The sequence below is a fragment of the Mustela nigripes genome, chromosome 8 (genome assembly GCF_022355385.1).
Source record: "Mustela nigripes isolate SB6536 chromosome 8, MUSNIG.SB6536, whole genome shotgun sequence".
In the NCBI taxonomy this organism is placed as follows: domain Eukaryota; kingdom Metazoa; phylum Chordata; class Mammalia; order Carnivora; family Mustelidae; genus Mustela; species Mustela nigripes.
This window is the reverse complement of record NC_081564.1, coordinates 28,294,083-28,320,089: the sequence shown is the minus strand read 5'-3', so window position 1 is coordinate 28,320,089 and position 26,007 is coordinate 28,294,083. Positions and strand designations below refer to the sequence as shown.

At 56.2% G+C, this 26,007-nt stretch overlaps 3 protein-coding genes across 4 annotated transcripts in view; 2 read left to right on the top strand and 1 right to left on the bottom strand.

Moving 5' to 3' along the window:
- The window catches only part of LOC132022972 (tubulin alpha chain-like), a 51,011-nt gene extending 47,109 nt beyond the window's left edge, over positions 1-3,902 (top strand). The window contains exon 4 of the mRNA XM_059408052.1: positions 3,574-3,902. Within this exon, the coding sequence (XP_059264035.1) occupies positions 3,574-3,870 (297 nt within the window). The 3' untranslated portion in view covers positions 3,871-3,902. The remainder of the gene's footprint in view (positions 1-3,573) is intronic.
- Positions 3,903-5,797: 1,895 nt separating this feature from the next.
- THAP7 (THAP domain containing 7) lies at positions 5,798-8,308 on the top strand. 2 transcript variants are annotated; one of them, XM_059409025.1, is made up of 5 exons: positions 5,798-5,898; positions 6,071-6,150; positions 6,575-6,730; positions 7,271-7,411; positions 7,594-8,308. In XM_059409025.1, the coding sequence occupies exons 2-5, from the start codon at positions 6,071-6,073 to the stop codon at positions 8,156-8,158; spliced, it is 942 nt and encodes a 313-aa protein (XP_059265008.1). In that variant the 5' UTR covers positions 5,798-5,898; the 3' UTR covers positions 8,159-8,308. The 2 variants fall into 2 exon arrangements, with proteins under 2 accessions (XP_059265008.1, XP_059265009.1); XM_059409026.1 differs by lacking the exon at positions 5,798-5,898 and adding an exon at positions 5,952-5,955.
- Positions 8,309-9,247: 939 nt separating this feature from the next.
- LZTR1 (leucine zipper like post translational regulator 1) lies at positions 9,248-25,389 on the bottom strand. The gene is made up of 21 exons (XM_059409016.1): positions 25,084-25,389; positions 24,564-24,626; positions 21,592-21,648; positions 19,889-19,968; positions 19,280-19,388; positions 18,708-18,791; positions 16,988-17,045; positions 16,311-16,450; positions 15,314-15,515; positions 14,658-14,813; positions 14,404-14,514; positions 14,197-14,289; positions 13,916-14,011; positions 13,666-13,831; positions 13,329-13,498; positions 13,016-13,172; positions 12,100-12,226; positions 11,820-11,969; positions 11,119-11,224; positions 10,945-11,025; positions 9,248-10,699 (listed from the first exon to the last, which is right to left on the bottom strand). Exons 1-21 carry the CDS (start codon positions 25,281-25,283, stop codon positions 10,583-10,585), a joined length of 2,523 nt encoding a protein of 840 aa, XP_059264999.1. The 5' UTR covers positions 25,284-25,389; the 3' UTR covers positions 9,248-10,582.
- Between the last annotated feature and the right edge of the window lie 618 nt (positions 25,390-26,007).

The window sequence follows — 26,007 nt, the reverse complement described above, 5'->3', positions numbered from 1 at the left end:
GCCACCATCAAGACCAAGCGCACCATCCAATTTGTGGATTGGTGCCCAACTGGATTTAAGGTAGGACTGGGTGATGCAGAGTGGTTTTTACCTGTCAGCAGCGGCAGACCCAGCACAGCATGCCCTTTGTGGAGAATACCCCTGTTCCATGGCAGCTAGGCTGCAAAGAAAACAAGTTTAGGAATTTGCTAACGGCATACCAACTACTTCATGTATCCTTATTTCTTAGAACCACCCTATAAAGTTTCCCAGTGTAGTATTACTGACATCTTACAGTGTAAAGACTGAGCTGAACAGCTGTTAGTATCTTAAAGGCCCCATGGGCAGCAAGTGATGCAGAGCACATCAGAGACAGTCTGACTGTACATCTGGTCTCTCCACATTTCTCTTTTTGCTTAGGTTTGTGGTGTTTTGTATTAGAAATAGTGTTTTTTAGACTTTACTTAACTTCAGACATCTCTATTCACTGCAGTTTAGGCAAAACTTGCAGAAATGTAAGCAGAATTTTAAATTGGTTACACAGTGTTTACTGTAGGGGCTGACGAGTTCACTCTTGTTTCTCCAAACCATGCTGGGAATGCTGGGTCATATGTGGTATCACATTGATAATAAATAGGTGGTTCCTTCAACTCTGTTTAGTGTCACAGTGAAATGTCTGCCAAGAAAAAGGGAACATGTCGTAGAAGCCAAATAACAGATTATCAGGCTCTAGACCTATTGTGATTATGCAGCTAAGTGCCTCACTGTGCCTGGGTTTGAGAACTCTGTGTCCTTTTTAGTTAAAAGTGGTTGTTCACCCTTGGGTTTCTGCACTTGACAAAGCTGTGGACCCTCCTATTTGTACGTCCTGATGATTTCTGAAGGTGTATAGAGAGCTGTACATTACAGTTATTTCAGATTGAAAATGATGAGAAGTAGAAGAAATGTATGTCATCTGGTCCCATTTGGAATGGCTGTAGCTTACCTGTAACTGCACAGAAGTTGAATCTGTCTGGCCCTGTCAGCCCCCACTTTTTCTATGTCAGATACCTTGATGTCAGATCATCTCTGATGGCATAAAAATGATGGATTTAAAGTGACTCATAGGATGGGCGCCTGGGTGGCTCAGTGGTTTAAGCCGCTGCCTTCGGCTCAGGTCATGATCTCAGGGTCCTGGGATCGAGTCCCGCATCGGGCTCTCTGCTCAGCAGGGAGCCTGCTTCCCTCTCTCTCTGCCTGCCTCTCCATCTACTTGTGATTTCTCTCTGTCAAATAAATAAATAAAATCTTTAAAAAAAAAAAAAATAAAGTGACTCATAGGAAAGGGTAAACTTTTTATGACAGGTTTCACCAATCTGGAAATAGCCACAAATCTTATATGAGAAGTTTGCAGACCTTAGAATTAGAGGTCAAAGTTTAAATCTATTCCACGCATCTAACTGCCAAGTTCTTGACTTGGGTGGAAGAAGTTCTCTTTCAGTCACTGTAACCTTCAGAAGGTAAGGATATCCAAGGCAGCTTCACCTGGGAGGCACTGTGGGGGTTGCCTTGTGACCAAGCTCTCTCTCCTGAATCTCTGGCTCCTGTGAACTAGCATGAAGGCCAGTCTGTGAGGAGTTACAGAAAGCCATAGCTTTTCTTTTTTTTTTTTTTTTAATATTTTATTTATTTATTTGACAGAGAGATCACATAAGCAGAGAGGCAGGCAGAGAGAGAGGGGGAAGTAGGCTCCCTGCTGAGCAGAGAAGCCCCATATGGGGCTCCATCCCATGAGGTCATGACTTGAGCCAAAGGCAGAAGCTTAACCCACTGAGCCACCCAGGCTCAGTAAAGCCATAGCTTTACTAGGTGAAGCTCAGTAAAGCCATAGCTTTACTAGGTGAAGCTCAGTAAAAGCCATAGCTTTTATTCCTACAGAAGACAGGCCAGCCTCAAAGGAACTATATTGCATTCTTATTGCTCTAAGCTCTTTGTCAGCTGGAGTGTAGTTACATTCTGTGTTCTCTAACCATTTACTCAGGGATACACAATATTCTCTGCTTAAATGTGTTTAGTTTTTTATTATAAAAATGCATATATATAGCAAAATATTAAAACACTATATAAGGCTGAAAAGCTAAAGTCCTCTTCCCCTTCCCTGGAGCTTGCTTTGTTCTTCATTCTGTGTATTTTCAAAGGAATTTATATTTTTTGTGTTCTGGGTGATGTCGAGAGGCCAGCAATAGCAGCAAAGGATGCAAGTTCTTGTCAGTGACAGAGTTGACTCAGTACACACAAGCCAAAGAAAGCAGGGAATTGGTGGTGCTCCCACTTGGGAGGGACTAGCTGGCCTGGCCTTAAGAGTTGTGGGAGGACACCCATACCCCTGGTCAAGTTCTGGCCCATGTCTCTCCCCATAACAATTCTGGAGACTAGCTGTGTCCCTAGTGCTGCTAACTGCTATGTGCTCACCAAGACACTGCCTCAGCACACTCCCAGGTGTTTATCCTCCTGCACAATGATGTTCCCTTAGCCATCAATGGCTCTATCCTGTTTTGTTACCCCAGAGTAAAAATACCTAGGGTTATTTCTAAGCATAAATACTCAATAGTAACCAACTTGCTTTTCTTTTTGCCAAGTATATAATATACCTTGAGGGGTGCCTGGGTGGCTCAGTCGTTAAGTGTGTGCCTTCGGCTAAGGTCATGATGCCAGGGTCCTGGGATCAAGCTCTTCACATCAGGCTCCTTGCTCCACGGGGAGCCTGCTTCTCTCTCTCCCACTCCCTCTGCTGTGTTCCCTCTCTCCCAGTCTCTTGCTCTGTCAAATAAATAAATCTTAAAAAATATATATATATACATATATATGTGTATATATATATATACACACACACCTTGAACATGTTTATATGCCAAGACACAGTTCCTTTTCTTTTTCATGACCACAGTGTTTCACTAAAGGTCTATAAAAATTTAGTTTGCCATGATGGACATTTGTTTCCAGTTTTGCCATTAGTACTTGAAAGAGTTTATTTATTTATTTGACAGAGACAGAGATCACAAGTAGGCAGAGGGGCAGGCAGAGAGAGAGGGGGAAGCAGGCTCCCAACTGAGCAGAGCTAGATGCGGGCCTTGATCCCAGAACCCTGAGATCATGACCTGAGCCAAAGGCAGAGGCTTAACCCAGGCACCCACCATTAGTACTTTAAATACATAAAAATGTTCATATATGTAGCTTTGTGCTCTTGTGTGGGTAAATCTAAGAATTGAAAGCATACAAAGGATGTTAAATTCTTATCAGTACTGTCAAAAAATAAAGTACCAGTTATACAGGGCTCATTTAAATTGGGTCCACAGCTCATTTTTAAAAGCAAGCTACTGGAGTGTCTGGGTGGCTTAGTTGGTTAAGCATCTGCCTTTGGCTCCGGTCATGGTCCCAGGGTCCTGGGACGGAGCTCCACATTGGGCTCCCTGGTCGTCGGGGAGTCTGCTTCTTCTGCCTGCTGCTCCCCCAACAGGTGTGCTTTGTCAGATAAATAAATAAAATTAAAAAAAAAAAAAAGCGATCTTTTCTGAGGCCACATTATAATCGCCATATGTTCCCTTTCTCTCACAGGTGGGCATCAACTACCAACCCCCCACTGTCGTCCCCGGGGGTGACCTGGCCAAGGTGCAGCGGGCCGTGTGCATGCTGAGCAACACGACCGCCATTGCTGAGGCCTGGGCCCGCCTGGACCATAAGTTTGACCTCATGTATGCAAAGCGAGCCTTTGTGCACTGGTACGTGGGGGAAGGCATGGAGGAAGGGGAGTTCTCTGAGGCCCGGGAGGACCTGGCAGCTCTAGAGAAAGATTATGAAGAGGTGGGTGTGGATTCCGTGGAAGCAGAGGCCGAAGAAGGGGAAGAATACTGAATGGGAGTGCACCTGGCTACCATCCCTTTGTATCGTCCCCACTGTAACATTACAAGATATGTTTACCTATTAAAGTTTCTGTATTGAAGCATCGTGTCCCTTGTGCTGCACCTTGACAGAATGCCCGATCCAGATACCTGCCTTTTCAAAGTGCATTTCCAGGGGAAAAAACATGTTTCCTCTCAAAAAAATTACGCATGTTCGTATGTTTAGTTATCATTTTACCCCTAGAAGGAAGGCTTCAAAAGGCATGGCGGAGGGAATTAGAAAAAATGCTTTGGTTATTCTTAAATCTATCACTTACTCTTGGTGTTCCTTTGGAGAATGAAATAGTAATGTTGGGTTTTTTTCCCCTGAATGTGGTGCGCCTACTTTCACCAAGTCGTGTGGGAGGGGCCAAGGAGGCAGCTCCGCCCCTAGCACAAACGCATTTACTGAGGCTGTTTCCAGCAAGGTCTTTTTGGGGGGAGGGGGGATAATTGGTTTGTTTTAAATCTTTTTTTTTTTTTCTTTTAACATCTATTTGAGAATGAGGAAGTGAGTACCAGCAGGGGTAAGGAGGGGGTGGGTGGAGAGAGGGAAAAGCAAGCTTCCTGCTGAGCAGGGAGCCCAAAATCAGGCCCTGAGCTGAAGGCAGATGCTTAACTGACTGAGCCACCAAGGCGCCCGTTTGTTTGTTTTAAAGATTTATACATCTTCACTTTTTTTTTTTTAGAGTTTTTTTTTTTTTTAAAGATTTTATTTATTTATTTGACAGAAAGAGATCGCAAGTAGGCAGAGGCAAGCAGAGAGAGGAGGAAGCAGGCTCCCCGCGGAGCAGAGAGCCCGATGCGGGACTCAATCCCAGGACCCTGAGATCATGACCTGAGCCGAAGGCAGCGGCTTAACCCACTGAGACACCCAGGTGCCCACATCTTCACTTTTGAAAAAAAGGCTCCAAGCAGGAGGGGAGGGAAAATCCCAAACCAACTCTGCGCTGAGCTCAAAGCCCAGGTGGGGCTCCATCTCAGGAGCCTGAGATCATGACCTAAGCCAAACCAAGAGCAGAATGCTCAACTGACTGGGACACCCAGGCGCTCCTAAGGCCTTTGTTTTTGTTTTTAAAGATTTTATTTATTTGGAAGAGAGCATGAGAGGTAAAAAAAAAAAAAAAAGTCAGAGAAGGTGACTCCCCATGAAGTAGGGAGCCTGATGCGGGACCCGATCCAGGACTCTGGGATCATGACCTGAGCTGAAAGCAGTCGCTTAACCAACTGAGCCACCAGGCGCCCAGCCTTTGTTTTTCTTTTTATAAAGATTCTGCTTATTTGAGAGAGAGCATGAAAGGGGCGATGGGCAGAGGGAGAAGCCGGCTCCCGATGAGCAGAGGGCCTGATGTGGGACTTGATCCTGGGACTCCAGAATCATGACCCGAGCGGAAGGCAGCTGCTCAACTGAGCCACCACCCACGTGCCCCTTTGTTTTTATCCCTAACTCAGCTGCCTCCCTGCCACAAGGAACAAGAAAGCCTTCTGCCCATTTACATTTTCCCAAAATGTGACCACGGCCCACCGCACACCCATCCAATTTATAGGCACCTTTCCCGGAGTAAGCTATGAGCACTGGACTTTGTCAGGTTCTTTGGATCACGCATCGTGGCCCCTTTCTGTTCTCGCTGGAGTTAACTTTCTTGCAGTCTAGGCTTTACCGGGAGCCAGCGTGAGTCTCAGGACCCTGTCGGCTTCCCGCTTCCCCGCCGCCAGAGCTCTAGGCCGGGACTGCGCCGCCAAGCGAAACCGCTCCTTCGGCGCCTAGATGCTAAGAGCCAAGAGCTAGCTGGAAAGACAAAGAGAGGTCCCTGTGTGTGACGGCGCACGCGTTCAGGTAGGCTGGGACAGCGCAGATCCGGCGGCGATCTTACGCTCCCGCCGCTTCCGGGGCCCGCCCCGCCCCTCGGGCCAACGCCCCGCTCTTCTGAGTCTCTATGGTACCAACTTCCACCGCGCGCCACTCCTCGCGAGACTTCGGCGGCGCAGCAATGGCGAGATCGTGAGTGCTGCTGACGGGAGTCAGGAGAACGGGCTGGGACGGGGCTCGGGCGAGATCGGGCCGGGGGAGACCCGACACGCCAGGGCCGCCTGGAGCGAAGCGGCGGCTGGGGGCGCGAGGCCCCTTGGGGCCGGGACAGCCACCCACGACCAAGCTCCCGCCTCTTCCCCAGATGCCGCGTCACTGCTCCGCCGCCGGCTGCTGCACACGGGACACGCGCGAGACGCGCAACCGCGGCATCTCTTTCCACAGGTCAGCGCGCGTGCGTGCTGGCGCGGGAAGGTTAACGTGCGCATGCGCCCGTTTTTCCCTCTTCGTGGAGACACGATTGCGCATGTGCTATCCTCTCTTTGGCGCGAGGCTTGTTCTTGTAGATGGGAAAGGGTGAAAGGGGCGGTGCCGGTGCGACTGAGTCTAGGTGGGAGAGGAAGCACGGGAGATCACCAGCCTGGGGCCTTATGTTCTGTGACTCTTACCTGCTAGGTGGTACTAAGGAAGTTGCTCTCCCTGAGGCCTATTTCCTCATCTGGGCTTGGGAGGACGGTGTTTACCCGGAGAGGTGAAGGGAGGTCTGGTGGTGGCGTGTGCAGGACCAGCCCTTGCCGTCTGGAGAGCATGGGCAGCTGGAGCCCAGGGTTGCAGACACCCTGGTGCTCACTGGTCTGTGGCTCCACAGACTTCCCAAGAAGGACAATCCGCGGCGAGGCTTGTGGCTGGCCAACTGCCAGCGGCTGGACCCCAGTGGCCAGGGCCTGTGGGACCCGGCTTCCGAGTACATCTACTTCTGCTCCAAACACTTCGAGGAAAACTGCTTTGAGCTGGTGGGAATCAGGTGAGCTTCCTTGGCAAGTATCACTGGGGCAGGGTTTGAACCATCTGAGTGGCTGGCCGATTGGGGCGGCTCTAGGGCCAGGAGAGGAGGATCCTGGAGTCACTTGCTGGGGGACAGACAGACCTGGTTCCCAGTGTGGCTGCATCTTTCCAGCTTTGTACCTCAGTTACCGTTAAGACCCATCCCCTCAGGATAACTGTGCCAGTGACAAGGGAGGAAAACATTAGCTTTTTCAGAGGTTGTTCCTTAGGACCTAAGTCCTCCCAGCAAGTCCACAATGAAATAACACTTTTGGCTGGTCAGCCTAGCTCTGGTGCAGCTCTTCTATACACCAAAACTTCGAGGAAGAGAATGGTGTAACACTTATCTAACTTGGTTTTCCCTAAATTAAGTGCTTGCAACATGCCTACCCTCCTCCTGTAGCGCTAGTGTGGGAGGGCCTGATCTGGGGCGCTGGGAGCCTGCTAGCTCTGTGCCCTGCAGGTTGCCCTGGGTGGCAGGGTGTGTTGTCCATCTCATCCAGGCTGCTTTCCCCCACAGCGGGTATCACAGGCTGAAGGAGGGGGCAGTTCCCACAATATTTGAGTCTTTCTCCAAGTTGCGCCGGACAACCAAGACCAAGGGGCACAGTTACCCACCTGGCCCCCCCGACGTCAGCCGACTCCGGCGATGCAGGAAGCGGTATGTGTTCTGTGGGTGGAGGATGCCTTGCTCCAATCCCAAGCCTGAGAGATGGGTTTATTTAGTTTGCCAGCAATCTTGCTGGACAGGGTTCTGAGCCAGCAGAGTGGGGTCGGTGGGCTGGTGAAGTGGGGTCTGGCAAGGCCTTGGCCTGGCCTATTAGTCTCTCTCTCTCCTCTCAGCTGCTCTGAGGGCCGAGGGCCCACGACTCCATTTTCTCCACCTCCCCCTGCTGATGTCACCTGCTTTCCTGTGGAAGAGGCTTCGGCCCCTGCCGCTTTGCCTGCCTCCCCTACTGGGAGGCTGGAGGCTGGTCTCAGCAGCCCCTTCTCAGACCTCCTGGGGCCCCTGGGTGCCCAGGCAGATGAAGCAGGCTGCAGCGCCCAGCCCTCACCGGAGCGGGAACCAGAGAGACAGCCATCCCCACTCGAGCCACGGCCCGTCTCACCCTCTGCCTATATGCTGCGCCTCCCACCCCCGGCTGGCGCCTACATCCAGAACGAGCACAGCTACCAGGTGGGCAGTGCCCTGCTCTGGAAGCGGCGGGCTGAGGCCGCACTTGATGCCCTGGACAAGGCCCAGCGCCAGTTGCAGGCCTGCAAGCGGCGAGAGCAGCGCCTGCGGCTACGGCTCAACAAACTTCAGCAGGAGCGGGCACGGGAGAAGCGGGCACAGGCAGATGCCCGCCAGACTCTGAAGGAGCATGTGCAGGACTTTGCTATGCAGCTGAGCAGCAGCATGGCATGAGTGAGCGACTGTCGGCCCCAGGGCTGACATGAAGGGCTGCCTGGTGGGGCTTCAGCCTCATCCTCCCTCAGAATCCACCTGGAAAGGGACCCAGTCCGAGCTGTGTCCACCAGACCTGCCAGATGCCATAATAAAGTGGATTCTAGGAGGCCCTGCTATCTGGCTCAGCTGGGGCTGGGACCCTACCCCTGGAGTCTGAGCTCTCAGCTACGGAAAACAAGAAGTCCAACTCTTTCCTGCCTCTCCTCCTGCAACTCCAGGCCCCCCAGGGTTTTCTGAGGGACAGGATGGTGTGAGCAGAGGCCAGGGGCAGCACTAGGAACCCTCTTCTTGGTACCTGAACAGCCCAGACTTAAGCAGTCTCACCTCTCTGAAAAAAAACACCCATGAAACCCAGGCCAGATTCAGTTTGCAAGGACACCTGCATGGCTTCCATCCACTGGCCTTGTTGGCCCAGCAGTCAGGGTCGGCCCAACATAGCACCTCAATCCCAGCCTGCAGACCAGCTACCTACCCCCTTAACCACTATGCTGGGCTCATCTGAAAAACAGACAAATATGGCAATTTTTTTTTAAGATTTTATTTATTTATTTGACAGTAGATGGAGAGGCAGGCAGAGAGAGAGAGGAAGCAGGCTCCCTGCTGAGCAGAGAGCCCCATGCGGGACTCGATCCCAGGACCCTGAGATCATGACCTGAGCTGAAGGCAGCAGCTTAACCCACTGAGCCACCCAGGCGCCCAATATGGCAATTTCTGACCTGGTGCTATGTGCTTGGCAGTAGTAAGGGCCAAGCAATGACACTTCTGGTCCCCTAGAGGTTTGGGAAGAGGTGGGGAAGCTTAGAGGCACCCTTGTAGATAGCAATCCTGGCCTCAACCTGAGTCCCCATTGTTGTTCAAGTTGACTGGAATGTAGGCTTCCCCACGTCTGTGATGGGCAAATGGCTCAGGGTGCCAGGTGGTTTTAACTGCACACTGGGCTTTAACTCCCTGCTGGGCTTCAGCCACGATAGCCCAAGAGCATAACTGAAATCTCCCTAGTCCTGGAAAGTGCCACGCAATGTTCTGAAATTGGCTTTCTAGGGTCCGTGGTATGTAAGTTCATTTATTCATGGGTTTAGAAGAGAAGGTCAAGCAACTGGTTATAAGGGTCCACCATAGAGCAGGGTCTGTCCATCATTCCCTGGGGTTTCCAGGCTCAGAGAGGCTCATCTCGTGCTGGTCCATTTCCTGGTTTGTTGGCAGCCTTATGGACTCCCCATGCCTGAGGGCGCCTGTCACTGGGGCTCCCCATCTGTCTGTATAAGGCACCTGGGGCTCTTCGGTAAGGGCCGAGGCATGGCAGGTGCCATGTTTGCATGGGGGCACAATGGGAAGGAAGGTGTGAAGGATTGTTTCCCCCAAAGTAGCTTCCTGATAGCTAGGGCAAGAGGGTCCCTGGGGTTCTTGCTGCCAGAAAGGAGGCAGAATAGTGCTTTCTATATTAGCGTGGAGTCCCAGGGCCTTCTGTTGACAGATGGGAAGGATGTGGTGGCCAGTCCTTAGCTTTCCAGCCTAGGCAGGAGCCTCTAATGCAGTGTAGGAGCAAGACAGCCTTGGGAATCCAGGGTTCCCCTTGGAGCACAGCCCTGCCCCACTCCCACAATTGGGACACCTCAGATGAGGCGGGGAGTTGCCAACCCTGAGACCTGGCATGTCCCAAGCACTTGGGAAACATGATCTGTCCCCCGCTCAAGGAGGGCCTATGCCTGTGAGGTGTGTCTAGTAGATTAGCACTACTGTGGTCTTAATGGCATGTCTATGACAATAAATAATTAGGGATACGTGGGGACTGGGGGGGGGCACCTCCACTGACTTCCCCCTGGCGCAGCTGGGGGCCCCTGATGTGCACACAGTGGGGTGAGATCCTGCAACTCCTCTGGAAGCCAGGCCCTGGCCAGAGTGGCCCTTCAGGCTAGGTGCTAACTCCGGGCCCTTCACACCCCAAAATTCATCTGGAGTCCAATTCCATGTGCCCATTCACAAACCGGATGGAAGTAGGGGCCCTTAACAGCCGCCTCTGTGAAGGTGAGGGGATACTGTGTAGCTCCTACGTCAGAGGGGCCTTGGCAATAGGACCCAGCGGCCAAATCCACAAGCCATGCAGTCCCTGCTGGATAGGCGGCCCCACACCAACTCCATGGTGGGCTCTCCCACCTCCGAGGAGAGGTTCTGGCTGGGGTTGGGGGAGAGGGCATCTGTTTCACCATCCACTCCCTGTGTGACCTGTGTCCTCGGCAGTGAAACAGGGCAGAGACCCCGTGTTCCCTTTCCCTTCGAAGGCTCAGGGAAGCCAGCCCCTTGGCTGGCAGATCCAGTAGTCTGCAGTGGGCAGGGCAGGAGCAAGCACAGTGATTCCTGAGTGGGCAGGCACCACGTGGGCCCTCATATGTCAGCGCCCAGCTCCGCGCACTGCTTGTCAGAGATGTGGGAGGCCAGGGAGTCTATGATGTCAAGCAGCAGCTGCTGGCTCAGCGAGCGCAGCGTGGGCAGCTTGGAAACCTGCAGGAGGCAATTGGAAGACCCACACTGGATGGACCCGGATTCCCATGAGGGCCAGGGTGCCCCCCCCCACACACACCCGAGCTCTGGCGAGCCAGGATATGGGCTGACCGAGTGCCTCCCCCCACACTGCCCCCAGGCCTACCGCCGCAGGAGAGAAGCTGCTTCCATGCGCCCCACCCTGCACCCAGCCAAAGCCAATGCCAAGGGCCAGCCAGCCAGTTCGGGGCTGGGAGGGCCCTGACCTTGGTGAACTGGTGCACGATGATGTGCAGGCAGTGCCGCTTCATGTCCAGTGCCTGCGTCTTGTCAGCTGCCTCCAGGATCTGGAACAGCAGGTTCCTTGAGGGGCTGCTCCCTCTCTCAGCCACCACTCCCCCCCAGGGCTTCAAGGAGGCCCATGGGCACCCATGAGTTACCTGCAGTACATTCTGCACAGTCACATTCATCTCCAGGTTCTGCTTGCAGTACGCCTGCAGCCGGTTGTTGTAGAAGCCGTAATAGTAGGGGGCCGCAAACAGGTAGCTGGGGGCTAGTTAAGGAGCTGCCGGCCCAAGGAGCCTGTCCTCCTGCCACCTACCCATCTCCCCGGGGAGGGTGCAGCTAGAGCCCCAGGCCCCGCAGAGACAGAGGAAACCTAAGCTGCCTCCTGCCTGCTCAGAACAAGGAAACCCACCCTGACACCAGGCGCTGGCCCAGGGCTCCCATCCAACTTGCTCTCTACACAGACTCTGAAGTACTCTGGGCTTTGTCCAGACCCGAAAAAATCCCAGAAGCCTCTCCCAAGAAAACACCCACATTCCCATTTGCAGGACTGACCATGGCCTCAGAGCCCTGGAAGGCCTCTCACACCCAGTTCAGACCCCTAAGAAGTGACGTGACCAGGAATCCCACCGTGGTGATCTACTCACCTGTCACATGGGACGTTGACCGACCCCTTCCTCTGGGCAGTGATGAGGGTCAAGAATCCACCCACCCCTCCTGGCTGCAGACCCTCTGTGCCTGCCCACCAACCCCTTCAGGGAACCCCGGGAGAGCACCGGGGAATCCTCGGAGCCTCTGCCGGTCTCCAAAGCCGCCTGAGGTGGGCCCTGGGAGCGCCCCCTGGCGGGGAGGATGCAGAGAGTCCTCGGGCGGCATGTTGACCTCCCCGTAGTAGATGTAGCGCAGCATGGACTCGAAGGCCTGCCTGCTGGGCACCATCTCCCCGATGGAGATGTTCACCTGGCCGTCCTCTGGCATGAAGGACCGGAACATGGCCTCAAAGTAGCTGCAGACAGGGGCGGAGGGGTTCCTGGCTCGCAGCAAATGCAGGCATTTGCTGGCTTTGCAGCAAATGTGGGCCTGCCTGGCTCCACCACCACACACCACCCCCTCCACACACCACCCCCTCCACCCACCTGGAGCGGGCGGCCAGGATGGCCTTGTGGGCCGGTCTTGGGTGCCCGTCCAGTAGCAGAGTGATGTCACAGAACTCCGCACCTGCTCCCTCCAGGTACGCCTTCATGTCCTGGATCAGAGATGTGCCTGGCGGGGGGGAGCCCCAGGGGTAGTGTCGGGGGACCTTGAGCAGAAGCCGCTTGCTCCCCCAGCAGACCCTGAGCCATTTGGGCTTCAGGGCTCCATGGACACTGCTTCTTGCCCATCTTGCTGCCCTGAAAACACCACCCCTGGAGGCAGAAGCCCTACTCTGGCCTGCCCCCCAGAGTCTTATCTCCCCAACTCAGCCCTGCGAGCCCTCCTCCCCTCCCTTGTGCTTATTAAGCTCCCTCTGGTCCTGGCAAGTACTGTGTCCTGACACATGTCACTCAGGGCCAATGGCCAGAGGCAGCACAGGCCCTGGGGAGTCAGGAGATGAATGAGACTGTGCTGTTCCTTCCCGGGCTAGGTGGGGACAAGGGAGGAACCAGAACATCTGAAGTGTTCAGACTGTGCTTGCCCCTCACTAGGCCCCAAAGGGTGGGCATACCTCGAAGAGTAGCTCAGGGTCTAGTCACTGTGACCGTGGATGGGAGCCCTCAAACCTGATGTTAGCCCGGGCAGCCACCCTTGCCAGACAGGAGTCCTGTGTCCACCTTCAGAAATGGGCTCAGGAGAATCCCCACCCTGAGGATGCCCTGTGGGTCGGGGCGTCTTCCTTCCAGGGAGCCTGAGAGCTGTCTGCCCATGCCCCTGAGACCAGAAGCACTCTGGGTCCCCTGCACACAGACCCCACCCTGAAGGCCAGGCAGGTCCTTCCACAGCTCCCATCTCTACCCAAGACGAATGCCATCCATCCCGGTCTGTTGCTCTCAGGGATGGGGCCTGGGTCCCTACCGATGTCCACAGGCTGCTCCGAGGGGGTGCGGGGAGGTGGCTGCTGCTTCCGCCGCACGATCTCCACGATCAGTGGTGAAGAGAGGCGCTCGAACTCCTTCATCATGATCACCTGGTTGAAGTGGGACTCCTTCACCACGAAGTTCAAGCAGTGTTCCTGGGACACACAAGCCGGAGCAGGCAGGCAGGGTCAGGCCTTGGCCCATGGGGCAGCAGCCTGAATGGGATGGCTTGCGGGGGATGGGGGGAAGGAGGGTTGCCAGAGTGCCAGTGGCTGTAGGCAGGCACTGTGGGCCCTGCATGCCGGCCGCACCTTTAACTGGCCCAGCTGCAGCCTGGCGGCGCTCTCGCACACAACCAGCACATTCTGCAGGTCCACGGAGGCTTCGATGTACTGTCGGCACAGCTGCTCCAGGCGGCAGAGCTGGAAGCTCAGGGCCAGCTTGTACACGTCCATGACGAGCAGCACGTCCTCCACGTGGCCTGCAGCCCAGAACTCTCTGAGCCTCAGGGACGCACGGAGAGGGAGGAGGACATCCAGGACAGTGGACAGCAACTCCACCACACGAGTGGTCGCGGGTGGTCGTGGCCACTGAGTCTCAGGCTGTCCACCTGCCCACCCTGCTCCCCGCACCCCCTCACCACTGCACCTTTCCGCGGGTACTTGATCTTGTCCGTGTAGAGGAACTGCATGAGCACTTCAAAGGGCCGGGCCTCAGCCTCACGGATGGCCACGTGCAACAGGGGTGGCCGGGCTCCCCCCGCTGCCCCACCAGGGACCTCCCTGGGAGCCGGGGCTGCCTCCTCCTCCAGTTTCTGCAGGGAGAGGAAGGGGAGCTCAGGGGCGCCCCAGGGCTGCCGCCGCCCTGGCCCGAGAGGCAGGGCAGAGCCACACCTCACCTGGGCCAGCCGTTCCCGTGCCTGCACGATCTTCCTGCGGAGCCAGCGGCTCCGAGCAGTGACGATGGCCACATGGCCCTGCACGCATTCCTCTTTCTATAGCAAGAATTACATCTTGGTGGGCAACATGGAACCCTCCTCCTGGCAGGGATGGAGGCCCCGGCGGCCCCAGTGCAGGGGGGTCTGGGATTTCAGGGGTGAGTGGGAGGCCAGTAGTGCCTCGGGACACAGCCCTCACCCTGCAGGGTGGCAGGCAGGCTGGGCACAGGGAGAGCACCCACCTCGCCCAGCACAAACTCCACATCGCAGAACTGGCGGCTCTCCCACAGACGCCCGTAGTCCTCATGCAGCGTGCACTTGGGGTAACAGGAGAACTGCCGAAGGAGATCCCAGTGTGGCCACTGGCCCAGCCCCTACCCTCCTCAGGGTGACGCATCCCCAGCCCATCCACCCTGGCCAGCCCCCTGCTGTCGGCCCGCCAGCCCCACCTGGAACCGGTACATCTCCCCGCTGCGGATGTTGTTGTCCACCGTGCCCCCAAAGATGTACATGGCGTCTGAGATCACCGCGGCTGCATGGAAGAGCCTTCCGCTTGGCAGCTGGGTGGGAAGGGGTGTGGAGAAGGTAAGTAACCCCGACCAGTACTTCTCTGAGCCTCGGTCTGCCCATCTGTGAAAGGGGCTGGCCACAGGACTGGCACTGGGTGGGTGGCAGTGACAGTAGTCAGGGTCCCAACCCTCACCTCAGACGCTGGTGGGGCAGGCTGCTTGGCTGCGGTGGTGCCGAAGTCCAGGCCAAATACATCGCGGGACTTCTTGAAGCCACCTCGGTCCTCAGAGGCCAGGCCAGGCGCCTCCTCAGAAGACGATGCTCGCTCTGGCACCTCAGCCCCGCCGACCTGGAGGGGATGGACACGTGAGCATGGAACCAGTCTGCCAGGGCCAGGCCGGGCAGCAGACACCAACCTCCTGCCAACCTTGCTCAAGAGCAAGAGCGCTTAGAGCCACATTTGGGAGGGGCTGAGCCATGGGCTTGAGGGGCCCTGGCGGCACAGCTCAGATGGGACACCAGCAGCACTCAAGCTGGGTGTTTTGGCAGGACACCCTCAGCACTGTGCAGACAGGGCCAGAAGTGCCATGTTGAAAGCCCGCAGACTGGAAGAATGGAGAACAGGGGCCCAGGGCCTCGGGTCGGGCCAAGACAGGTGTCCAGGGCCTCGGGCCTCAGTCATCCTGGCTCTCTGCTCTGGTCGGCTGTCTGGAGCCTCCCAGAGAGACCCTGAGGCTGTGGGAAGCTGTGGGGCATCAGGGGCAGCTAAGTCAGGATCCCAGCCCCCTTGGGCCACAACCCCCCAGCCCCACCTCGGGAGCCACGGCCACTGTTCCGGACAGCACTTGCCTCGCTGTCGGAGCTGGGCTGGACGACCTCCCAAGTCTGGAAGTCCACATCGTAGCAGTGCAGCTCATTAGGCAGTGTGTTGTCTGCTGCGCCCCCAAACACATAGAGGTGGCGGTCAAAGGCCACCATGGTGTGCCCATAGCGCCGCTGCGGGGGCGGTGGGGAGCCGCGAAGCAGATGCTCGGTGGGGATGCGCGTCCACCTGGGGGCATATAAGAGGAACCCAGTGCTGGAGTGGAGGCTCTGACTCCCCAACGTCCTCCGCCTGGGGCACCCAGCCGGCTCAAAGCAGGGCCTAAGCGCATCTGCCCAGTGCCCCTCATCCCCTTTCGCTCTAGCAGCCACTCTGCCTGCGCCCCCTTGGGCCCCCCCAGTCATAAAGCAGGCAGCAGCAGCAGGCAGGAGGGGTGGCCTCCATACAGTGAGGCAATCCCACTCTCCGTGGAACAGAGATGTGTCCACAACTCGGACACGTGTGATAATTCCCACAGCCAAGTAAGTCCTTGCTCCCAGGACTCCCAGGACCCCACTTTCTGATGCTGCTCCTACATCCACCACCCTCCCAGGACTTCCCAACACCTTCCAGCACATCCTTTCTTTGAAACCCAAATGATCCTGGCCAGGCAGGCCATGCCATCTGGCTCCAAGCTGCTGCCCACTACCGCCCCCGCACCTGCTGCCCCTGCCAACGGGCAGGAGATCTGCCTGTGCAAAGCCCAACTCCGGTGGCAGGGGCCCTCGATGCCCATCTCGGGGGGGGGGGGGCGGAGGAGCTCTGTAGGAGACTCCGTGCTAAGCACCTCACACCAGCAGTGTGTCTCCATGGGAGATGGTACCTGTGTGAGGCCCACACGGTGGGATGTGCCCCCCTTGCAGAGCCTCAAGCAGGCCGGGTGTGTTTGTGGGACGAGGGTTGGGGAGCAAAGGGCGCAGGCATGATGCCGGCCAGGCAGCCGTCAGGGGTGCCCACCACCAGTCCCAGCACCAGGGCACTCACGTCTTGTCTTTGAATTCGAACTGAAAGAGGTTGTTGGTTATCTTGGCTCCACTCTGCCCTGAGAACACAAACATCTTGTCCCGGCACACAGCCACTGGGAAGTTGCAGCAGGAAGGCGGGATCTCGCCACTCTGAGCCACCTGGGGTGGGGAAGGCAGCTCAGCCAGGGCCCTCATGGGACTGGGTGTGCGGGTGACACCGCTGAATTGGGATGACTTTCATTCTTGAAACTTCTTCCATCAGTCAGGGTTCCTAGACTAATTTCTGTAGAACGGAGTAGAGCCCCACCTTGTCCACCTAAAATGGGCCCAGTTTCTAACAGTTGAGGCTAAAAATCATCACTACAAGTGGAAGATAACCCAGGGGGGAGACAATGGAGCAGTCGGACAGATCGCCCAGAAAGAGCAACCTGCAGGACACCCACCAGCAGGCTGAACTCGCTGTGTTCAAGTAAGGGTGGGTTTTCCCAAGCTGCACCAGTCACCGGACGTGACTCGATGCAAAACCCAGAGCCTTTTGTCACTAGGTAAGGGCAGCGGAGATCGGGCAGGAAGTCAGCAAGGAGGCAGCTGAGGACAAGGCTGGGCTTTGGCGAGGAACAAAGCAGCCCCTCCTCTGGCCCCCCAAAACCCTCACCTCCCTGCCTCTCCTGCCCCACCCTGGCCCCCCAAACTCACCTCCTCCCAGCATGTGAGCTCTCGGTCCTGGAGGCCAATGGTCCACATGTCATTCAACCTGTGTTAGGACAGGGGAGTCAGGATCTCCGCAGCTGGGGCTGGCGGTAGGGTGGGCCTGGGGCCAGCCAGGAGGGATGGCTCCAGGGAGGGACACATCCCACAGAGCTCTGATCAGGGGTCTAGGGAGCAGCCATGAGGTGGGAGCTTCAGGGCAGGGGGGCTGGCTGAATCCCTTTTCTATGCACCCTGCCAGACAGGAACACGTGGCCTCATGCACAATGTCTGGCCACTGTGCCAATGTTGATCTCATTGGGCTGACTCCTGGGGGCTAAAAGAGGCAACACTCGAAGAAGGTACCACTAACGGGCACCTGGGTGGCTCAGTTGTTAAGCATCTACCTTCAGCTCGGGTCACGGTCTCAGGGTCCTAGGGTCAAGCGCTGGATCAGGCTCCCTGCTTGGTGGGAAGCCTGCTTCTCCCTCTCCCACTCCCACTGCTTATGTTCCCTCTCTCACTGTGTCTCTGTCAAATAAATTTTTTTTTTTATTTTAAAGATTCCATTTATTTATTTATCAGAGAGAGAGAGAGAGACTGAGTATGAGCAGGGGGAGCAGCAGGCTCCTGGCTGAGCAGGGAGCCCGAAGCAGGACCCTGGGATCATGACCTGAGCCGAAGGCAGATGCTCAACCCTCTAAGCCACCCAGGCTTAGAGCCCCAAATAAATAAAAGCCCCAAATAAATAAAATCTGGGGACGCCTGGGTGGCTCAGTTGGTTGAGCAGCTGCCTTCGGCTCAGGTCATGATCTCAGCGTCTGGGGATCGAGTCCCACATCCGGCTCCTTGCTCAGCGGGGAGCCTGCTTCTCCCTCTGCCTCTGCCTATGCTCACTCTCTCTGACAGATAAATAAATAAAATCTTTTAAAAATAAATAAATAAATAAATAAAATCTGTTCAAAAAAGAGAGAGAGAAGAAACTACCACTAACATTGTCACCGCTTGGAGCTGGTCCTTCTTCTTTTTTAATTAATTTTTTTTAGTAACTGCCACACCCACCATGGGGCTCAAACTCACAACCTTAAGATCAAGCTCTTTCAACTGAGCCTGCCAGGCGCCCTACCCCTTGGAGTTTCTATGATGCTGAGATCTTGACGAATGAGCACATGCTACTTTTATAATCGGAAAAATACAGTAAAGCCAATTGTCTAAAATGAGGGGGAAAATGCCCGGTACACAGGCAGGAACCCTGTGTTGTCGTCCACAGGGGAGGGGCTGGGTCTGAGCCTGCTTCTGCCACCACGTGCTCACATAGGCCCCTCAGGGTCCCTCTTCACTTCAGGCCTGAGGATTTTCACCCAGCAATTCAGGGGGCCACCATCCACCCCACAGCTCTGACAACCCCCAGCCAACCCAACACCCACCCAACACCCAGTGCAGCCAAGAGAGACCAGCATGCCTGCAAACAGCTGTGAAAGTGTGGGCCTGGCCTGCTGCCCCCTTGGATGCCCCCAGGAGGTGTCCTCGGTGGGAATGGCGGGGGTGCCCCTCAGTCACTCTCTACCCCCAACCCACCCATCATCTTCTTCCCCTCACTCCTGTGCACACGACCCTCCTGAGACTCCCTGCCAGCCCGAGCCTGACCCCGCCAGGAAGGCCCGGTCTGGGGCTCAGGACACCAGCGGGGTTGCTCAGAGGTGGGGGGCTGGGGCTGGGCACCCACTACCTGGCATTGCCGTCGTAGCCAGCGAAGATCCACAGCTTGTCACTGTACACTGTGGCGCCGTGGGCGGACCTGGCGACTGGCAACCTGTAGTGCAAGGTTGGGGTGAGGAGCGAGGTCACCCAGCACAGAACCGAGCCTCACAGCCCCATGGGGCCAGCCGGGCCCCCAGAGCTGCCACACCTACATTTGCTGACGCCAGGGCTCTGGGGATGCCAGCCGGGGGTCATGAGGCTGAGCTCATGAGGCAGGGGCAGGAGAATGAGGAATTCAGATGTTCACAGGGTAAAGCCCCCTTCCAGCCAACACCAAAATATCAAAGCCGGGGGGGAGGGGTGTTCCTCACCAAGCAGGACCAGAGAAGCACCCATCAGCAGTCCACTGGGGCCCCCTCTGCACTTTGAAAGGAGAGAATCTAAGGGCAGGGAGGAGGCCTCAGACAGGCACAGCTGGGAGTGAGCACAACTCAGTCCTCTCTGGGCCTCGGGCTCTTCTTCTGTAAGGCTACAGGGGACTCAGTCGAGGAGCCCTTAGGACACCCCTCACCCCCTGAAGGTTTCAGCGAAGTCTCTCACCGTCCTTCAATCTTCCACTCCGTCCACTGGCCAGTTGCAAACTTATATTCAAAAAGGTCGTTTTTATTCTTCAAGTTAGAATTGGAGTAAATGTCCCCAGTGTAGCCCCCTGGGTAGAGAGAGGGAGAAACGGTCATACCCAAAGACAGCCTCTCAGAGGCTTCAAACCCCAGGAGGCGGGTTTGAAGCAAAAGGCTGGCCTCTCTAGACGTGTCGTGGGACTCCCTCTGTCAACCTTGGGGAGAACCTATTGCCTGTCTGACCCCACCCTGGCCTCTGGGGATCCAGAAATGAGCAGAACCCTGTCTTCTGCCCCTGGCGGAGTGACAGAGGAGGGAAGAGAGCCACCACCCTCCCACCCGGTCACAAAGGCAGACCATTCCAACCCCGCGAGAGCGGCACAGTGAGGGAAAGGGACCCACAGGGCCACAGGGGCCCTTGCGAGGCCCCTAGGCCAGTGCAGGAACCCAGAGGACTCCGGCGGAAAAAGACAGCATATGGACAGAGAGACTGGCCGGACACCGCAAGTGAGCCCTGGGCCAGGTGTCAGGACAAGGGAGCTTCGAGCCCCAAAGAGGGCACGGGCCCCGGAGGTAAGAGGCAGCTCACCGAAGACGAACATGCTGCTTCCGTAGACAACAGCTGAGTGGTGGTAGCGGGGGGCTGGCGGGGTGCCGGTGGTGAAGGCCCTGGTGTTGGGGGGGGTAAGTTGCAGGGTGGGGAGGGGAGTGGTGAGTCAGCAGGGATCAGCTGTGCAGTCCAAGCCACACAGGGCACCCCCTGCCAACCCCGGGATTCCTTTCATTTTTGCATTTTATAGGCAATACCTATCTCATTATAGAAGTTTTATATTTTTATATTTTTCAGCAGGCTCCACAGGGACCAGCACGGGGCTTGAACTCCCAACCCTGAGATCAAGACAGGAGCTGAGACCAAGAGTCGGATGTTCCACCAACTGAGCCACCCAGATGCCCCTCATTATAGAAACTTGGAACAAAAATGACTGATAAAGAAGGAAACACAGAAGCAGCGAAAAGACTTGCCAGAAAGCTCCATCTGTAGCTTTAAGTCACCTCCCACCCCCCAACACACACACACACACACACACACACCCCTTTTCTATGCTTGTTAATGCCTCTGAGGAGTTTTGTCAATGGAGTCACGGGGTGAGTATTTTGTAACATCTGCTTTTCAGACTCAACAGCAGAGAGCAACTCAGCCCGCAGCTGCCATCTGGGCGCCCTCGGTGGCGCCGTGTCCCGACTCCAGCAGCCACTGTCCACACACGTTCCTTATTGAACTAAAACCCCTCTTTCTCTACCTCTTTCCTGGGGCTGCTCCTTTTCAGAGTGTTATCCTTAAGCAATTATTAGTGAAGAATTGTAGTCTTGAGGGTGATTCTTAAAATTAATGTGTAACTATTGGCTATGTTATGAAAGCCAGGGCGAGAAGAACAAGACATAAACTTCTACAGCAATCCCAGCGCTCAGTGATGCCACCCTGGGCCTGGACATCCTCCTCCATCCAAAGGGGGCGGTGAGACCCTGCCACAGAGGGACTGGCAGAGGCACACAGAGCTGTCCACAGTGGGGCACCCAGGTGACTCGGAGGTTCTGTGCTCCTCCCGCACAAGCCGATGGCGGAGCTCAGGAGCAGGAGTGCCCGGCCAGCCCTGTACCTCCGAATCCTGGGATCCCTTTCTCCCCCTCAGTTGAGAGCTGCCCCCTGGGCAGGGCTGGAGACTGGAACAGACGGGTACAGATCTGCTGTGCTCAGAGAGGGCAGTGCCTTGCCCAAGGCCACACAGCTGGGAGGGCCGTCTGGCGGAGGTGGCCAGGGCTTGCATTTGGCCCACTACCCATGTGGGGACTCCGGGCAGAGGAGAGGCCCCACGAAGGCCCCTTGCCGACTGCCAGCCCCTGGGCTGCACCCCACTGCCCCACTGCAGCACAGGGTCGGTCCTGGAAGGACCCAACAGCCGATGCCTCCTCCCCCCACTCCCAGTGTCAAATCCCACAGCAGCTCCCTGCCCAGGAGAAGGCCCGGTGACTGCAGGGCTCTCTGGAGGCACAGTGCATGGACCAGGAACCAATCCAACAGACCCCCGTGATTAAGAGGATTCAGAATAATCAATCTGAGTTGCAGACTGGGAAAGGAACCCAGGAGACAGAGGGGAACACTAAAGACCACTGTTTTCTCCTCCCCGAAGCTGGTCTCTAGCTTTCCCCAGCACGAGTCTGCTAGTAGTTGGGGCCAGCACAGGGCTACGGAGTTCTGGGGGAAAGGCAGGCTGGGACTCCAAGGCCACCCACCTGCACCAGGAGCAGTCCTTCACATCGAACCGCAGGAGGTCATTGAGCATGGTCTTCCTGAAAGACAGCCAAGGACAGGTTGGGGTCGGTCCTGGGTTGGTCCCGGTCTGCTCTCCAGGACCCAGGAGATGGACACTGCAGCCCGGGTGGTGGGGGTGGGACCATCATGGGGACTCAGCCCAGGTCAGGCAACCAGCTGATGCCTGAGGGACCAGGGAGGGACCACAAAGGGCGCGCCCCCACTGGTGCGGGTACCAGGGCAGTGATGCATGTGGGACCCGCCTGCCTGGGGTCAGATCCAAAGCATGATCCTGACTGCTTGAGGGCCCACACCTCACGACAGGCTCCAGGACCCCCTACTCTCACTCCCAAGTCTCAGCGCCCCCTTCTCTGAGGTTGTGCTACAAGGCAGAGCTTCCCACGTCTCCGGGGAGGCCCTTTTGCTCCTCTCTAATCTTCCTTCCTCCTCTTTATTGGAAAACCAATGTAACTACATTCAAGATACAATAAAACAGGAAACAAATCCACTGGCCATGTACCAGGACCTGCAACGTTACCACCGCATCTGTGTCAGTAAGAAAGAAAAAGGGAGTCAATTAACAGGGGCCTGGCACCCCTTGCAGGCCAGGCCGGTACAGGATCCCCCCTGCACCCCTCCCTCAGTCTATAGCAGGGGGCTGTGCTCCCCACCTGCATTTACAGAAGAGGAAAGGGCCTGGAAGATAAAGGGTTTGTCTAAGGCCATGCAGTCCGGAAGCCAGGAGCCAGGAAGCAGAGATGTGACTGTCATTTCTCCCCTCTCCCATCTGCCCCTCCTCCCCCTCCCTTTCTCCCCCCTCCCCCTATCGGACACTGCAGGAAGCCATCTTCCTTTGTACCCAGTCCATCTTTGCAAAGTTGCACCCAGAGTGAGACAAATCTGTACCCTGTTTCTTGGTGCCACATTGTAGCGAGTCTTTCTGCTCATTGCTACACAGTTGCCACGACAACGCTACCTGCTACAGAACACTCCTAGGGATGCTCCCCGCTACTGCCCTGGACTGGACCCCCCACCTTTTCCAGTCTGGGGGTTGTCATTAAGCCTGCAGTGAACATCTCTGAGCAGATGCCTCTTCCTCTTTCATTCCTTCATGGAACACACATTTACTGAATTGTCCATGTACTGGGTACAGGTCCTGCCCTGGTGGAGGACAGAGTTGTGTGCTTTGAGATAACACTGAGATGATCCCGTGAGATCTGTGCTCTTACCATGGAGCCAGCAAGAGGTGCAGAAGGGGAGAGAGGGCCGACAGCTGGCCCAGGCGGTGGGGAAGGCCTCACTCACAACATATTCTGAAGAGAGGTGGGAAGGGCGGGAAGGAGGGAACCACCAGTGCAAGGGTCCAAGCAGGAGATGCTTGGTTCACTCAGAACACAGCGAGGCAGTGGTGTGGCCCAGCACCATGCAAAACAAGGGCAGAGGAGCAGGGCAGGCACAAGTGTATAGGGCCTTGTTGATAGCCAGGACAGCTCAGGCTCCTAGTCAGAGTGAAGGGAGCCATCCCGGGGCTATGGGCTGAGGAGGAACACAATGAGACTTGCATTTGCAGATCCCTCTGACTGCTCATGAGGAAGAGGCTGTGGGGGAGACAGGATGGAAGCCAGGGCCATTCTGCCTGGTCTGCAGGTCCTCATAGGGTCCTATGAACCCCACCAGCACCAAGTCACACACACACACACACACCCCAGGGAGTCCTGAAAAACCAAGGCTGCAGAACCAATCAGAGGCCAGCCTTTCTGGGCTTCAGACGAAGTCCTATAATTGAAAGGAAGGGATGGACTCCTGAGTAGAACAGGTCAGGTGCAAACACTATACCAGCAGAAAACCTCCATCCGGAGCCCTTCCCAGCTTGGTGCTCACTGACCCCCAGGAGCACGCTGCAAAAGCAGGGCGTATGGCCATCCCTTATACAGAGGAGGAGACCACAATGCAGTTAATGCTGTTAAGCCACCTACCCGAGCCCAAAGTCACAAAGCTTTGACTTAAACTGAGCCGGGTCTATCCAGGAGACCAAAGTTCAAGCCTCAACCCCACATCTAGCAGGCTCCTGAGCCTCCCAGAGCCCTGGTGGGCATCCCCCGCCTTTCCTGACCACATCAAAGAATGAATGGGGGGAGGGAAGCCCTGCCCAGACTCCAGGCCTAGTGCCATTCTGCATTCCCCAACCCCGGGCCATTGCCCATGCTGATCCCTCTGCTTAGAACATTCGTCCTCTTACCCGTTTCACTCCGACTTATCTTTCAGGTCATCAACCCCTCCAGGAAAGCTTCCCAGCCCAGACCAGGCCCCCTTCTCCTCTCCAAGCACGTAGGCTATGCCCACACCCAGTACTTAACAGGGCCCAGCCCATGATAAGAGCTAAAACAGTTCTTTCCCTCTGGGAATGGGTCTTAGGGGAATGCCACCCAGGGGAACCAGCTGCACAGACCAAAGGTTTGTCTCTGCCATTATCTCTCACCCAAGGAAACCAGCCACAACCTAACTGGGAACAGTTCCTGGCATGAAGGTGTCCCAACCAACAGAACACCAGGTCATTGTCAGGAAAGCTGTTGCCCAGGAATTTCTAGCAGTGTGGGAAAACCTTTACAAAAAGTGCGAAATAGGAAAAATAAATAAAACTGTCCTCTAAACGCTGCCATGTGGGGCATGTTGATAAAGCCCAGGGAGAAGGGCAGAGAATGAAAAGTGTCTGGGGAGGGTGGCAGCCAGAGCGGATGTCTTTCTTTCAAGGCCGTGTCCACTCGCTCAGAACAAGAGGCACATTTGTGTGTCCCAAGCATGTGCTACCCACTGAATGCTGTGCAGAGGGCCTTTCTCTCATGTGGAGAAACAAAGGCTGAGGACTTAGCTAACCCAGTTAGAACTAACCCAGTTAGAACCACCATGTTTCTCCCTCCCTGGTCCAAACACCCTGATGCTCACGCTCACTCACCCATTGTCTCCACCAAATACATAGATGGCGTCTTTATAGGCCACCACTGTGTGCTTGCTGCGCCTGGAAAAGAAAAAAGGGGTGGCTGGCAGTGAGGCTGGGACCCTCCTGGGGGCAGCCAACAAATGAGACTAAGCACCCAGGCTGCTGCAGAATTCAGGTATCACCTCCCAACTGCCCAAGATCACTAGAGATCCCCAAATTCCACAAGTACCCCAGGACCCTGTATACAGGGACCCTGACATTGCCCTGGGACTCTCTGGACTCCTTGCCCCACTGCAGAGCACCTGGGAACCCAGCTCCAGACCCATAAACACCCTCTAGTACCCTGCCCCAGGCCACCCCGCTCTGAGACTTCCTCAGAACACCCTCCTAAGGCCTCGACATCATCCAGGACATCACCACTTCCTCCCCACCCCCCATTACCAGATACCACTCCTGGACACCACGCCCCGGCCTCGGCCCCTGGACCCCGCCCCGGGACCTCCTCACACACACCCCCATCCCCAAGCCGCCGTACCGGGCCCCCACGAACTCGTCGCAGGGCGGGAGGCGCCGCCAACGATGCACTGTCTCGAAGGGCCCGAAGTTGAGTGTCAGGTACTCAACACTGTCCGAGCAGCTGTGGTCAAAGTCCACACTCGGGGCTACCTTGGACCTTGCGCTGCCTGCCAGGGCCCCGGCCCCAATCGGGCCTCCCGAGCCCCCCGGCCCAGCCATCCCGGGTCCACGCCCGATCTGCCACCGGGTCCGCGGGACGTGCAGCCACCGCCCCAGGCCGCTCCGAAGGACTACATTTCCCGGTGAGCCCTGTGCCGAACGCGCCGCACTTCCGGCCTGCGCCGCACTTCCCGGCAAGGTTAGCGCCCCTCGTGGCTCCTCGGGCCCCGCAGCCTCTGGGAAGCGGGGAGTGAGTAACCCTCTGGGAAGCGTTCCCCACAAAGTACGCGCGCCAGATTCCCTCTTCCACTGAAGACAGCATCCAGGCTCCAGCCCCGTCCGGACTGGATATCCCCATCACCGGGCAGGCCCACGCCACCCGGAGATGGGCCACACTTCCCGGCATGCCCGGTGTGCCCGGAACTCGGCCTTGACCGTCTGCTGCTCTTGGGATCGTGGGTGGAGGGTTCCGGGCTTTCAGCGGCCTGGGAGGGAGCCCGACTATCCCCTTACTGCCTGCGCCCCCACTTCTCCCCCTCAGCATTCCTCTTGACTGAGAGGCAGAGTGGTAGAGAGGCTCTAGATTCTCGTTCTTACTTAACAGCAGAGCCTCATTTTCTTTACCTGGAAAATGGGGATTCGGGGAGTTCTGACTACCTTGAAAAGCATGGGATCTGTCTCAGGACCCGGCCCCTACAGCCCTCCCCTACAGCCCTCCGTAGGCACATGCCCCCACACCGCCAAGCACCAGCTGTCTCTGACTTCTGAAGAAGCACTTCCCATC

Excerpts from the sequence above, each read along its gene's own strand:
- THAP7 (XM_059409025.1), top strand. The coding sequence starts at position 6,071 with ATGCCGCGTCACTGCTCCGCCGCCGGCTGCTGCACACGGGACACGCGC. Across the intron at positions 6,151-6,574 it reads CGCGGCATCTCTTTCCACAG|ACTTCCCAAGAAGGACAATC; the intron begins GTCAGCGCGCGT and ends GTGGCTCCACAG. Across the intron at positions 7,412-7,593 it reads CTCCGGCGATGCAGGAAGCG|CTGCTCTGAGGGCCGAGGGC; the intron begins GTATGTGTTCTG and ends CTCTCCTCTCAG.
- LZTR1 (XM_059409016.1), bottom strand. The coding sequence starts at position 25,283 with ATGGCTGGGCCGGGGGGCTCGGGAGGCCCGATTGGGGCCGGGGCCCTG. Across the intron at positions 15,516-16,310 it reads TTCGAATTCAAAGACAAGAC|GTGGACGCGCATCCCCACCG; the intron begins GTGAGTGCCCTG and ends ATATGCCCCCAG. Across the intron at positions 12,227-13,015 it reads GGAGCAGCCTGTGGACATCG|GCACATCTCTGATCCAGGAC; the intron begins GTAGGGACCCAG and ends CCCCCCCGCCAG.